Consider the following 13,796-nt stretch of genomic DNA (forward strand, 5'->3'; position numbering starts at 1 on the left):
GAGACAAATGACAATTACATTAATAATTCTGACAACAAATGTAAAGCTGCATGGAATGTTGTAAAGACTGAACTGGGGAGAAGTAAGAACTGTAAAAGTGATGACTGTAATGTGAATATCAAACCAGATGAATTCAATGCCTATTTTGTTAATGCTTGTGACGTAAGTTCCTCTGCTGCAGCTGAGTCAAATAATAAACGTCAACAGGACCTAAAGGAAGCTGTATCTTTCCTACAACATTTGGAACACATTTTTCCTGCATGTGAATGGAAAGAGGTCCAGTTAAATGATGTCATGAGATCAATTGCAAAATTAAGAAGTTCAAGAGCAGAAGACATTTATGGTCTTTCTAATTTTGTAATTAAAAAAAATAGGAGATATAATAGCATTTTCACTCTGTGTACTTGTAAATTGGATGTTTACTAGTGGTTGTTTCCCAACATGTTTAAAAATGACAGTGGTCACACCACTACACAAAAAAGGAGACAAGTCATGTCCAAGTAATTATCGACCAATTTCTCTTATACCCATTCTATTGAAAGTAATAGAGCATTGCATGCAACTCCTAATCCATAAGCATCTATCTGCCAACAACCTCCTTAGTGATTCTCAATTTGGATTCAGACCTATGTTATCAACTGTGAAGGCAGTGGAAAATATTATTTCTTTCACTTTGTCTTCATTTGAATCCAAACTTTCTGTAAATCCCACACTTGTCGATCTAAGTAAAGCTGTCGGTTCTGTCAACCACAGAATTCCATTAAATAAGCTCTGCTCGTATGGTTTTGAAGGCAAAGTACTATCTCTGATTACGTCTTATCTGAGTGAGAGAAAACAAATAGTACATTTTAACAGAAACATATCAAACACACTGGGTGTAACACGAGGTGTGCCACAAGGGTCCGTGCTTGGACCCTTGCTTTTCATAATTTATGTAAATGATTTGTCCAATATATGCAGACTATATGCATACTATATGCAGACGACACCACCTTTCTTACAGTAGATAGGGCCTTGGACATACTCAAGCACAAAAGAGCAGAACAGCTCAGAATATCCAGTGTATGGTTCGGAGCAAATGAATTACAAATTAACCACTCTAAAACTGTAAACATTATATTCAGCTTATGTAACAATGACAACTGTAGTTCCTCAGTTAAGCTTTTTGGCATTCATCTGGACTCAAAATTAACCTGGGAAACTCACACCAATTATGTATGCAAAAAGTTATCCCGACTCACCTATCTGCTAACTAACTCAGGACTTGTGTGATGGACGAGCTACTGCTAAATGTCTATTATGCCTTTTTTTCATAGCCACCTCACGTATGCAGTACTGTTAAGGGGCAATGCCTCTGGGGCAAAAAGAATTTTTCTTTGGCAGAAAAAGGCCATTAGGTCTATTGCTGGAGTGAGAAACCATGTATCATGTAGAGACTATTTCAAAGAGTTAAAAATACTGACACTTACATCACTGTTTATTCTCAGTTGCTTAGTGCACATAAAGGAAAACCAAGAAAGCTATAAACTGCGCGAGTCTGTACATAGTCATTACACACACCAAAGGCAGATGATGGACATCCCAGTTACTAGGCTTAAACAAACCCAAAACAGTTACACATACACAGGGATACAATTATTTAACATGCTACCACCTACAGCACACAGTGTATCACTGAATGTCTTCAAAAATATTACAAAAAGGTGGCTTGGACAAAAAGCATTCTATACAATAGAAGAATTTAAAGTATGTAATAAAAATGATCTAATCTATTAAAACTGCTGTATGACATGACCACCATATTACATGAGCATTTCTGAAAATGTTATTGTATCATGCGGTTGTGCTTTATTTACATAATGTATTTTTACTCAATAGTTAACTGCTGTATGACATGACCACCTGATTACATAAGATCTTCTGAAAATGTTATTGTACCATGCTGTTGTGCTTTATTTACATAATGCATTTTCCCCAATGGTTAACATGTATTAAGCCTGTCCCATTTACATTCGTTAAAACGTTTTTTCTTAGCATGTATTTTGTGTTACACATACAGTATCTCCTTTTGTCATTCTGCACAACACATTTATGTTTAATGACTACCAAACATGTGCAGTATAAAACATATTTACTCATTCAGAATGTTAAAAATGTACGACTTATTTTGTAATTATATAATGTATGTAAAATGATGACATCAATTGCATGAAAAATGCTTAAAGATGGATCAATAAATCAATTGATCAAATTCAGAAAGGCTACACATAATTACTGTTTTATGGTAAATATATTGATAATACAGCAACTCACTAGGTGAATCAAATGTTTCTCAACATTTCAGAATATAAATCGCATAATATCATTGTACAGCCATATGCTATACACTAATGTACATATGGTACACATCACTGATTAATTGCACTAATAAAGTTAACTGCTGGAACAGTTGTATTTTTTGGACTATAACTCCACTTGCAGTAAGTTAAGTATGAAAATAAGATATGGTAGATTGATTTGCATTGAGATTACTGCTGTGAAACATCTGTTGGATACAGAAAGTGAAGAGCTTTGTCCAGGAAGGCACTTCAACAGTCTTCAAAGATGAAATATTTTTATACTGTATGTATGTTTAAAAAACTATTTTCCTAGAATCCTTTGCAGCATTTATATAACCATACTGCAAGTAATACATTTCATTGGAACTTTTATATGCAAGTAAATACAGTACTTAAGTATTTTCAGCACACATGCTGATATTCTAAAAAATGTAAGGTTCAGTATTTGAAAGGTACAGAATATAGCATTCTTGAACTTTGTAGACAGTAGTAACCCAGAAACCAAGAGAAAATCCTGGGATCAGTATTGCCTCGTCCAGACTTACGTTGAGTGGAATTACTGGTGGCAGGGTTCTGTCTTTGTTGAGCTGAAGTGTCTTTCCATTAAGCAAAACTGACCTGGAAAAGAAAATTGTAAACTGTTTATCTTAATTGCAGGTCACAGAAGAAAAGTATTATATCACAGAATTACAAACAAATAACTCAGGAGCAGTGTTTAGAGATAAATTAAAAGGAAGAAAGCAGGGAAGAGATTTATAAAGCAGACAATGTCATTCTTTAAACTTATGCTCGCAATACAATGATTCTTGTTTTCCTATGGAACAACAAGGGCAAAATAAAATAAATGCTGGGACCTGAGATGGATAGCTCCTGAGATTAAAGCATTCTGTGTTAAGTAGATAGAGCCCTGTCTAGCTCAGAGGACAACCTGCAGTCAAGAGCATTGTAAAATGCTCAAGTCTGTTATTAAAAAAGCAAAACACTTGCATTATGGGTAATAAATAATCCATCCCAGAGCATAAAGCAAAAATAATTTGTAACAGTTTAAACAAGAACCTACTGCCGGCCGCAGTGGCCGAGCGGTTCTAGGCGCTTCAGTCCGGAACCGTGCGACTGCTACGGTTGCGGGTTCGAATCCTGCCTTGGGCATGGATGTGTGTGATGATGTCCTTAGGTTAGTTAGGTTTAAGTAGTTCTAGGGGACTGATGACCTCAGATGTTAAGTCCCATAGTGCTCAGAGCCATTTGAGCCAAGAACCTATTAAAACAGGAATGTAAATAATATTGCGTCTGCAAAAAAACAGCTGTGGTAGAAATGATGACACAATGAAATTCTTAGTCACCAAATTCAATGATTACATCACAGTAGCAGCTAATGATGTACCCATTAATAAACAACTAAATGCAGGTGGATTAGATTCACTCTTAAGATAGTACTGGATGAGGCATAAAAGATGGATGTTAAAAAAAAAGAAAAAAAAAGAATGTAATAACTTGTGCTTAAAAAAATTTTATTTACCGGATAATACTCAAATAAGGTTGCTGTTTTACAAAATTAATGCTTGAAAACAACATCTTCCAGGTGACAGCTGTTTTCAGTGATGCACTTCTCAAGCCACTCTCGGAAGTTGGCTTCCACTCCCTTCAAAACTGTTCTGTCAATTTGAACGCCTTCAGTTCTTAAAGTGTACATGGTTTATGCTCATATACACATGAACTGAGGTAACTCCACAAATAGTAATTGCAAATGGACAGATCTGGGGAATGAGGAGGGCAACTAATGTCACCAAACCGGGAAATGACGCAACCACAAAAACAGTCCAAATAGCTTCCATTGACATTCTTGCTGTGTGAGCAACCCTATTGAAACCAAACTGACCAGACAGGAATATGCTTTCTTCTTAGTTCAGGTAGGAAGAATTCAGTGATCATCTGTCTATAAGTTCTGAGGATACAGTTACAGTGTTCACATTATTGTCTTGGAAAAAGTGTGGACCTATAACATCTGCACCGGTTACAGTACACCAGTCACCTTGGGACTACGTTATGGTCTCTCATGCATTAGTTTTGGATTTTCAATGGCCCAGTAACAACAGTTCTGTTGATTTACCATGCTGTTCAAATGAAAACAAGCTTCCTCACTCATAAACAAAATAATGTTGTCATATTGCTCAAGTACGGCCTCCATTTCTCAAGAAAAATTTAGCCGCTTTACCTAATTACTAGAGTTAAATTGTTGCACAATGGCCATATTGCAAGGATGAAATACTATATCAATATGCAAAATACACCTTACGGAATGATTACTGAGGTGCAGATCAGCAGAATGTCTCCGATTAGGACTACATAGTATGGCTAGCTGAACTCTTTCAACATTTTCAGCAGTGTGTACTGAGCAAGGAGCTCCTGGCGGTTTTCTACTCATCACTGCTGCTCGTAAACAAAATGATTCAGCCCAACGTAAAATGGTGTTTCAACTGGGAACATTATCATGTCTTGCAAGACTGAAATGCTGATGAAACTCATGCTACATTGCAGAGACTCATTATTACACACAAAACTATCGTAAGCAAACACATGACCTCATCTAAACAAAATGGCAGGAGCTACCAAACATGTGACAACACCTGTTCCCCCACTCCTACTACCTGAGCCTGAATACTGTCTGTTCTAAAAACGTCCAACCTTTCTGCCTCGCTCTGCATTCATTTCCTCATCCAAGGATCAACCGATTACGACATAGGGTTCGTCATCATAATATAATGAAATCAAATAAATATATCAACATATATTCTATAGTACTGTTTTCACAAGGATAGGACATACAATGTATTTTCCAGTAATGTATTTGTTGCTAAACTTGTATGTGATAGTACATAGGTTAAATAAAAATAATGTGCAAGAAGTTTCTTTGAAGAAAGAGATGCAATATCAGTTAAATGTTGATTTTAATCTGTGAATCAGATTCAGTTTGTTATATTACAATAAACTCTTTTTGTACTTACATATAACTAAACTCAATGACTTCACCACAATTGTAATGATAATTTCTGAAATATCTTTAATGCACGTGTTAGTGGTAGAGTGATCTCAATAAGAATTCTGAAGCTGAATGTATATTAATTCCACAAGATTATTTATTAAATGATCTTGAGACAATACAATATAGCAGCAGTATGCCTGTTACACATACAATAATTGGGATAGTACCAGTCCAAATAAAAGACAATAGTAGACTGAATAATAGCAATTCCTTTAATAATTTAAGCTAAAGTGAGAAAGTGGTGACAATATGCAGGGCTCCTGTAAAAGAATATGCATTTTATTAAAAAATATTCAAATGCTAAGTAGTTTGTCATTATCAGTGACTTCAGTGTCCTAACAGACAAAACTAGTAGAAAAACATTTGTTACAAAATGTTAACTTCTGTAAATGTAATAGCTGTGCAAGTCTTTTTGACAACATCTTTTTAGTTAAATGTAGGAGTATTAATAATGCTATGAAAAGGATAGTTACTACTCACCAAATAGTGGACATGCTGAACCCAACTCTCACATACATACTGCAGTCTTTGGTTGCTGAGGCCATACTCAGTAAGTCAAATAACCACTGGACTTTCTGATCAGGATGGACAACTGCTTACTCTTAATGGCACCAGTTTAATTGATAAACCTAAGCCTGTTTTTAGGTATTTTAGAACAACTGTGACATGCAAGTAAAAACTGGTCAAACCCCAAACAATGTATCACGAACAGTTGTGGCATGGTCACATGGTGAACTGTCATCTAAAAAAATTCAATCGACATTTTGGAACATGATGTCCATGAATGGCTGCAGATGATCTTCAGGTAACCAAACATCCAGAGGATCCAGTCCGTTCCATGTAATTCTGGTTCAAATTATTATTGAGCCACCACCAGCTTGGACAGTGCCTTTTTGACAACATGGGTCCATGGCTTTGTGGGGCCTGCACCACACTCGAACCTTACCGTAAGCTCTTATCAACTGAAGTTGGGAGTCAACTGACCAGGACATGGTTTTCCACATTCAACTGATATGGTCACGAGCCCAGGAGAGGTGCTGCAGGTGATGTGCTTTTAACAAAGTCACTCATGTTGGTTGTCAGCTGCCATAGTACTTATAAAAGAAAGCTTGACTATCATGCATTAAAGGAAAAACTGACACACACAAACTGGTATCAGGCAGGCCTATATGCAACAGAAGACATTAATGAAAAGTGGGAAATATTTTATACAATATTAACCCAATGTCTAAATCAAGTATGCCCAAGGGACAAAATACTAAAGAAAACTGACAGTTCCAGGAATCTTTAACTCCCCCCTAATTAAATAATGACATGAATGACCTATATATTCTTTTTAAAGACACCAAACTGCAGTACTTTCAGTCTAAATACAAAGCCTGTAGAAAAACCTATAGGGAAGCACTTAAGACATTAAAGGCACAGAAGTATGCAGAACAGATGAATCAATCCTGTAATGTTAGCAAAACAGCATGGAATATAGTAAAGAAGGAAAGTGGGGGGAATGACAAGGCATTGTGTAACAACATAATAATAAGGGGCAATGAAAAATTGGTTAGTGACCCAAAAGAAGTATGTGAGAGATTCGTAGATCAATTTAGTAAGATGAGTAAGGAGAATGTGATCAACCCACCGCAGGTACTAAATCCCAGTAATGTCAGTAATTTGTTCTTCCTGAGGTGTGTTACAGAACAGGAAATCCTGAGAACCATTTCCAACTTGAAATCAAGTACATCCAGTGGCTGGGATGACATCTCAGCCAAATTTCTGAAAGAATGCAGTAATGAGTTAATAAAGCCACTGCAACATTTAATAAACAGCTCTTTCAGACAGGGGTCTTTTCCTGACTTGTTAAAAGTCACTGAAATAAGACCAGTAAATAAAAAGGGAAAAACTACTGATGTACAAAATTATAGGCCTATTTAATTGACATCAGAACTTAGTAAGTTGTTGGAAAGCCTATTTCTTGCTCAAATGGAATCATTTTTCTCTAAGCACAATATATTAAAAAGTTCTTAACACGGTTTCAGGAAGGGCAAGTCTACAATAACAGCCATAGCCACATTTATTCAAGCAGTATTGAATAAACTTGATGATGGAAACAAAGTTATTGGCACCTTTCTAGACCTACCTAAGGCTTTTGATACTGTAAATCACTCCATTCTTCTACATAAGTTAGAAACTTATGGGGTCAGAGGAGTTGCATTACATTTGTTAAGACTGTACCTTGCTGACAAGAGACAATGTGTTAAGTTGTATCATACAACCGGGGGACTTATACAAACAGTAAAGTCATCTTATAAAATTCTTAACTGTGCAGTCCCTCAGGGAAGTATTATTGGGCCTTTTCTGTTCATTGTGTACATCAATGATATAATAATTCCAAAAAATGCAGACCTTGTGAATTATGCCGACGACACCTCCTTCATAAGCTGGGGCCCTACAAAACAGCTAGCAGTGCAAAATAATATGAAGAACACTAGCCTCATCACAGAATATATGACTAAAAATAAATTGGCATTAAATAAGGAAAAGACAATTCTAATGGAGTTTATGCTAAATTACAAATCAAGACAAGTGGATACTGAGCCAGAGTTATCAATTGAAACAATTGATAAACATAAATTCCTGGGTATTATAGTTGATGAACATCTTACATGGAAGGAGCACATCAGCTACATGTGTAAAAAAATCTCGTGTAATACCTACCTGCTAAAATGCCTTTCTAGCATAATAGCGTCACCAGTCTTAAGACAAATCTATTTTGGTATTATACACTCCCACATACAATACAGTATTGAGATTTGGGGCGGGGCACCAACGGTATACATGGATAGGGCTTTTAGAGTCCAGAAGAGAGCAATTAGGATAATAGCGAATATTAGTAAATGTCAATCCTGTAGAGAATACTTCATTAAGTATAATATACTAACAGTGTATTCATTATATGTTCTAAGGACTATACTGTTTGTAAAAGAAAATATGGAGCACAGTATAATAAATAGTGATATCCATAGTTATAATACAAGGAAGAAAGAGGATTACCACATAAAATTCAGAAATAAAAAAGCAACGATCATAATCCATTTTCTGCTGGAAGATTTTTTACAATAGACTGCCAAATACCATAAAAATGTTAAAAGGAAACATATTTAAAAGAAAATTAAAGCAGCTGTTAATTGCTAAATATTTGTACTCCATCAAGGATTTTTAAAGTTGTATGTACTTTATTTCTACTACTAAACTATTATTATTGTTCATGTATGTACTGACTGACTATGTCCACGACTGTAAAAATTATTATGGACAAATAAACCATTGTTATTATTATTATTAACACCAAATTTTGCCACACTGTCCTAATGGATACATTTGATGTACACCCCACATTGATATCTGCAGTTATTTCACATAGTACTGATGTCTGTTAGCAATGACAACTCTACATAAACGCTTCTGCTATCGGTGATTAAGTGAAGGACTTGAGCCACTGCGTTGTCCATGGTGAAAGGTAATGTCTGAAATATGGTATTCTCTACACACTCTTGACACATATTTTCTTATGTCTGCTTGTGTCTGTATATGTGTGGATGGATACGTGTGTGTGTGTGTGCGAATGTATACCCGTCCTTTTTTCCCCCTAAGGTAAGTCTTTCCGCTCCCGGGATTGGAATGACTCCTTACCCTCTCCCTTAAAACCCACATCCTTTCGTCTTTCCCTCTCCTTCCCTCTTTCCTGATAAGGCAACAGTTTGTTGCGAAAGCTGAATTCTTACGTACCGTCAAATGAGGTGATTTCGGATGGTTTTGTCGTTATCTTGATTGTAACTTTTGTATATATTGTTAGATTAAATTGATTGTTGTGGAAGTGGTAGGGTATATGAGTAACGAATAAAATATCACAGAACCAGAAAGTGTATGTGTAGGTATATTTATCTGAGGCAGTTAAATAAAGTGTCTGAAGTCACCCCATGGATTGGGGTGATTTCTGACGTGTTTTTTTAAATCTCTGTCTGAAGTTACAATATATCAGGGCTTAACAACGGGCCAGTTTTGAGCGCGAGTACTCATGTCTGCTCAGGCACGTGCTCGTGAGCAGGTTCAAGGTTGCGGAGTAGGGAAGGAGGGGAGGGAGGGGAAATGCACGCGCACGTTTGAATAGGGCCGCAGCATGCCTATTGAATTTGCACCGACTGTGTAACGTTTAAAGTACTACGATCAGCTCTAACAGTCACTTCGCTGGTTAAGAATCATGTCAAGTCGCCGTTGTGTAACCCCAACCATGCTTTCGCAGTTCAACCCCCATTGGAAGGAATTGTATCTGTTTACAGAAAAAGATGGAGTTGCAAAATGTTTAGTATGTCACAAAACGCTGAATTCTTTTAGGAAATTTAATTTGCAGCGACATTATATGTCGTTCCACACGAAAGACTACGGAAATGGAAAATGTGATGGACCAGATCGTGCACAGGAAGTTATTAAACTTAAAAGGAAGCTATCCGAAGAAGATCTGGATGACGAAGAAAAATCAACTGAGGCAGCTCTCAGAGTGAGTTACAAAATTGCTTTGCTTTTAGCAAAATCCCTGCGCCCCTTCACTGATGGCGATTTAATAAAAGAATGTTTGGTAGCTGCAGCGGAACATTCGTGTCCATCTCAAGTTGAACAGTTTCTGATTGTGCCATTATCTAACATGACCATTATGCGTCGCATACAGGACATGGCAGACAACGTCCAGAGCCAGCTTGCAAATATCTGTAAAGATTTTATGGCGTATTCTCTAGCTCTGGACAAAAGTGTTGATATCACTGGAACAGACAGCTTGCCATATTTATTAGAGGTGTTAATAGAGATCTTCAGGTGAGGGAGGAGCTCCTCGATGTAGTAGTCATGAAGAACACTGCAACTGGAGGTGATATTTTAAGTAGTGTTGAAGAAAGTGTTGAAAATATAGGATTGTCGTGGAATTCTTTAGTTTCAGTGTCTACAGACGGTGCACCAGCGATGACAGGGAAAAAAATCAGGTTTCGTTGCGCTGTTGAAGGAGAAAATGCAAAAACTGACCATGCCGAATGAAATAAGCGGCGTTCACTGTGTGATCCACCAGGAAAACTTATGTGCAAAGAGTATCACTAAAAAAATGTGATGAGTGTTGTTGTTCATACAACCAATTATATAAGGAAGCATGGGCTACAACACAGACAATTTAAAAGCTTTCTTGAGGATGTAGAAAACCAGTATGGTAACCTGTCTTATTACAGCGAGGTCCGCTGGCTTAGTCGTGGCGAATTATTAAATCGATTTTTTTGCCTATTAGATGAGATAAATATGTTCATGGAAATAAATAACATGTGTGTTCCTGAATTGAAAGAGCCTTCATGGAAATGTGATCTTGCGTTCTTAGCAGACTTAACTAGCCATCTGAATGCTTTGAACATTTCACTACAAGGTAAAGATCTGCTAATTACTCATTTCATAGATTGAATACGAGATTTTAAAATGAAATTGACACTTTGGGTGAGTCAGCAGGAAACAGGAAATCTAGCTCATTTTCCTAAATTACCATCCATGCAAGATGTTCACAAAAACTGTGAACGTTATTCACATAGTTTAGTTGCCCTTAAGGAAGAATTTGATCAATGCTTTCAAGATCTGACAGCACTAGACAGTGATTTTGATCAGTGATTTTGATCTGTTCTCCTCTCCATATTCAGCGAATATTGAAGAGATTCGTCCTGAGTTGCAACTAGAAATTATTGACCTGCAGTGTGACAGAGAATACGGAGACAAATTTCAGAACAAGAAAACCATTTTGGAATTCTACAGACACTTCCCTCAGCATAGATGTTCGGTTCCACGTATGTTTGTGAACAACTGTTCTCTGCAATGAAATGTAACAAGATGCGCCTGAGAAACGCATTTTCTGATCGAAATTTAAACTGCACGCTGCACCTACAATGCACAAGAACAATTACTCCGAACATAAACGCAATTGTAAAGGGCAAAAAATACAAGATAACCGAGAATCCCACACTTCAGTGACACTTTTTATTGTGTAACAGTTGACAAATTAATACGAATGTAGAGGCATACACTAAGCTAATAAAATTATCTGGCACGTGTACATTCTCCTTTATTTGTTTCATTTGTCGCAGTATAATTCGTGAGTGATTTCCCTGCAGGTGGCCATGGATTTACAGTGACTGGCGGCAGCTGTTGTGTGCCTCACATGACTCTGCCCACTCTCCGCTCTGGTCTGGTAGTGGGGGTAGCGTGCTCGTGCTGCTGCGTGCTTGCGCGTTGCTGCTCACAGCTTGCTCCGCGAGCACGTATGTTGTGAAGCCCTGCAGTATATAGAGGGCAAATTCAGACAGTTACTGCCTTTTTTTTAAAATTCTCCATGCTTTTTATTTGATTTTGGTGACATTTTACACATTTAAGGTAGCCCTTTGTTACGAATAAGTGATATGGAATGATATAATGAATTTTATATATTACAGATAAGTTTTTATTTTGCAAGAATTTAAATAAAAATTTTTCACAGTTCTTAACTGAAATACAAGAAACAGACAGAAACAAATGAAGTAATTTAACTAAGAGTCCAAAATAATTTTTCTCACTCATCATTCTAAATTAAGTCACAAACACTTTAGATAAATGATCGTCTTCGAGTCTAAAGCACATCTTCTTGAAAAATGGACATTCCTCTCTTCTCAACTGGTGCGGGGAAGTATTCTTGAAATTTGCAATTTTTGTATTGTGTCTTCATCGGGGACATTAGGAAACACAAATATGTTTTTACTGTTCTCGTGTGGGCGCATGAATTTCACACTTACTTCTGTAGCACCAACATTTGTGGCCACTCCAACATACTGCCTTGTTTGCTCCTTGTTTCCACATTTATATTTGTACTCTGCAACAAGAAAAGCCTCTTCTTTCAGCAGTAAAACTTCATTGGATGATGTGTCGTTTTCACTTTCACTACTGCTAGAAGCATTGTCACTTGTCTCAGCACTGTTTTCGTTTACTTGAAAATCTCGGCCAGGGCCTGATTTTCCAGGCTGAATGTCTAGTTCATGGGCGGCGGGAGCTACCAAGCTTATTTGGACGATACTGAATTTGTTTGAGCATTTCTTCAAAAGTGGCAGACCATGTGTCTGCATTGCTTTGCTGGCTCTCCTCATTAGCAGGCAATTTTTGTAAGACATGATCTGTATCAAAAGGGATTAGGCCTGTGGCGCAAAATCCACCCTTTATGTTTACCTTGGAGTTTGCTGAAATCTTAGCCAGTGTCTGCTTCAGAAGAGATGGGATGGCATCCTTGGAAATGGTCCCACGAGTGTGTTTCTTCCAATCAGTTAATACAGCTCGCCACGCTACTTTCATTGGCCTGAAGAAGCTTACATCGAGTGGTTGGAGGAGGTGCGTGCTCTTAGGGGGAAGGAGAATGAATGAAATATTGTTCCACTCACACTCTTTAATAACACGTAAAGACACGTGACTGGATGAGTTGTCTCCAATCATGACTGTTAGCCCATTTTGCCTCTTCAAATAGGGCAAAGCGATTGTAAAGAACCAGTCTTCAAATACTGGCAGGTCAAACCATCCACTTTTGTTCCTATTGAAACAGGTTCCTTGTGGTCCACCTTCTTGCCACGTATCCCACAAATGCTCTGATTTGTAAAGGACGTACAGAGGAAGCAGTTTACCATCAGCACTGGCTGCCATCATTATTGAGACACTAGATTTTGATGAGCCCATCACTTTTTCAGCATGCTTACTCCCTCGTTTCGTAATTATCTGCTGCTTGCTTGGATCATCTGACATGTTGGTTTCATCATAGTTGATCATGCTGCTAGATGGGAGATTTTCCAGCTTTGCCTTGATATTGGAGAAAAACATCTTAACAGTCTCTTTGTTCACTTCAGCACGAGTTCGTTTAATATTTTGGTTTAAGCAAACGGAAAGATCTTCTGACTGTCGTTTGAGGAATAAATGCACCCGTTCTTCTCCTGGCTAATTATTACGAAATTTCTTCTCTTTTCGGCCAGATTTATCAAGATAGCCTTTAACTAAATATCTAATATCCAATTTAGCGAAGGGAAATCCCCAATGTGCAGCCCTCCAGATACCTTACTTCAATATTTCTTCTTCTTTATTTAGCACTGGCTGTCCTCCCATTTTTTTTGGATGAGCTTCCTGCACTTAATTTTGTAGGGTTGATTTAGGTATACCATACAAATCACATGCTTTTCTGTACGATAATTTACCACTCTGAATATCACGAACAGCTTTATCTAAAAGTTCCGGGTCATAATTACACCATACTGTAGCACCTCTCCTGCTCTGATATATTCTTGGTATTGTCCGATATCACCCCACACAGTACACAGTTTTACAAAAACCATCGTTAT

General features: G+C 37.3%; 1 protein-coding gene across 2 annotated transcripts in view; it reads right to left on the reverse strand.

Annotated features, from left to right (window-relative positions):
* Positions 1–1,459: 1,459 nt before the first annotated feature.
* LOC126473955 (heparanase-like) overlaps positions 1,460–13,796 on the reverse strand; it is a 256,399-nt gene continuing 244,062 nt past the window's right edge. For both annotated transcript variants that reach the window (XM_050101324.1, XM_050101325.1), the window contains exon 8: positions 1,460–2,957. In XM_050101324.1, the coding sequence (XP_049957281.1) occupies positions 2,762–2,957 (196 nt within the window). In that variant the 3' untranslated portion in view covers positions 1,460–2,761. The remainder of the gene's footprint in view (positions 2,958–13,796) is intronic.

Source organism: Schistocerca serialis, chromosome 4 (assembly GCF_023864345.2).
Source record: "Schistocerca serialis cubense isolate TAMUIC-IGC-003099 chromosome 4, iqSchSeri2.2, whole genome shotgun sequence".
NCBI lineage: Eukaryota > Metazoa > Arthropoda > Insecta > Orthoptera > Acrididae > Schistocerca > Schistocerca serialis.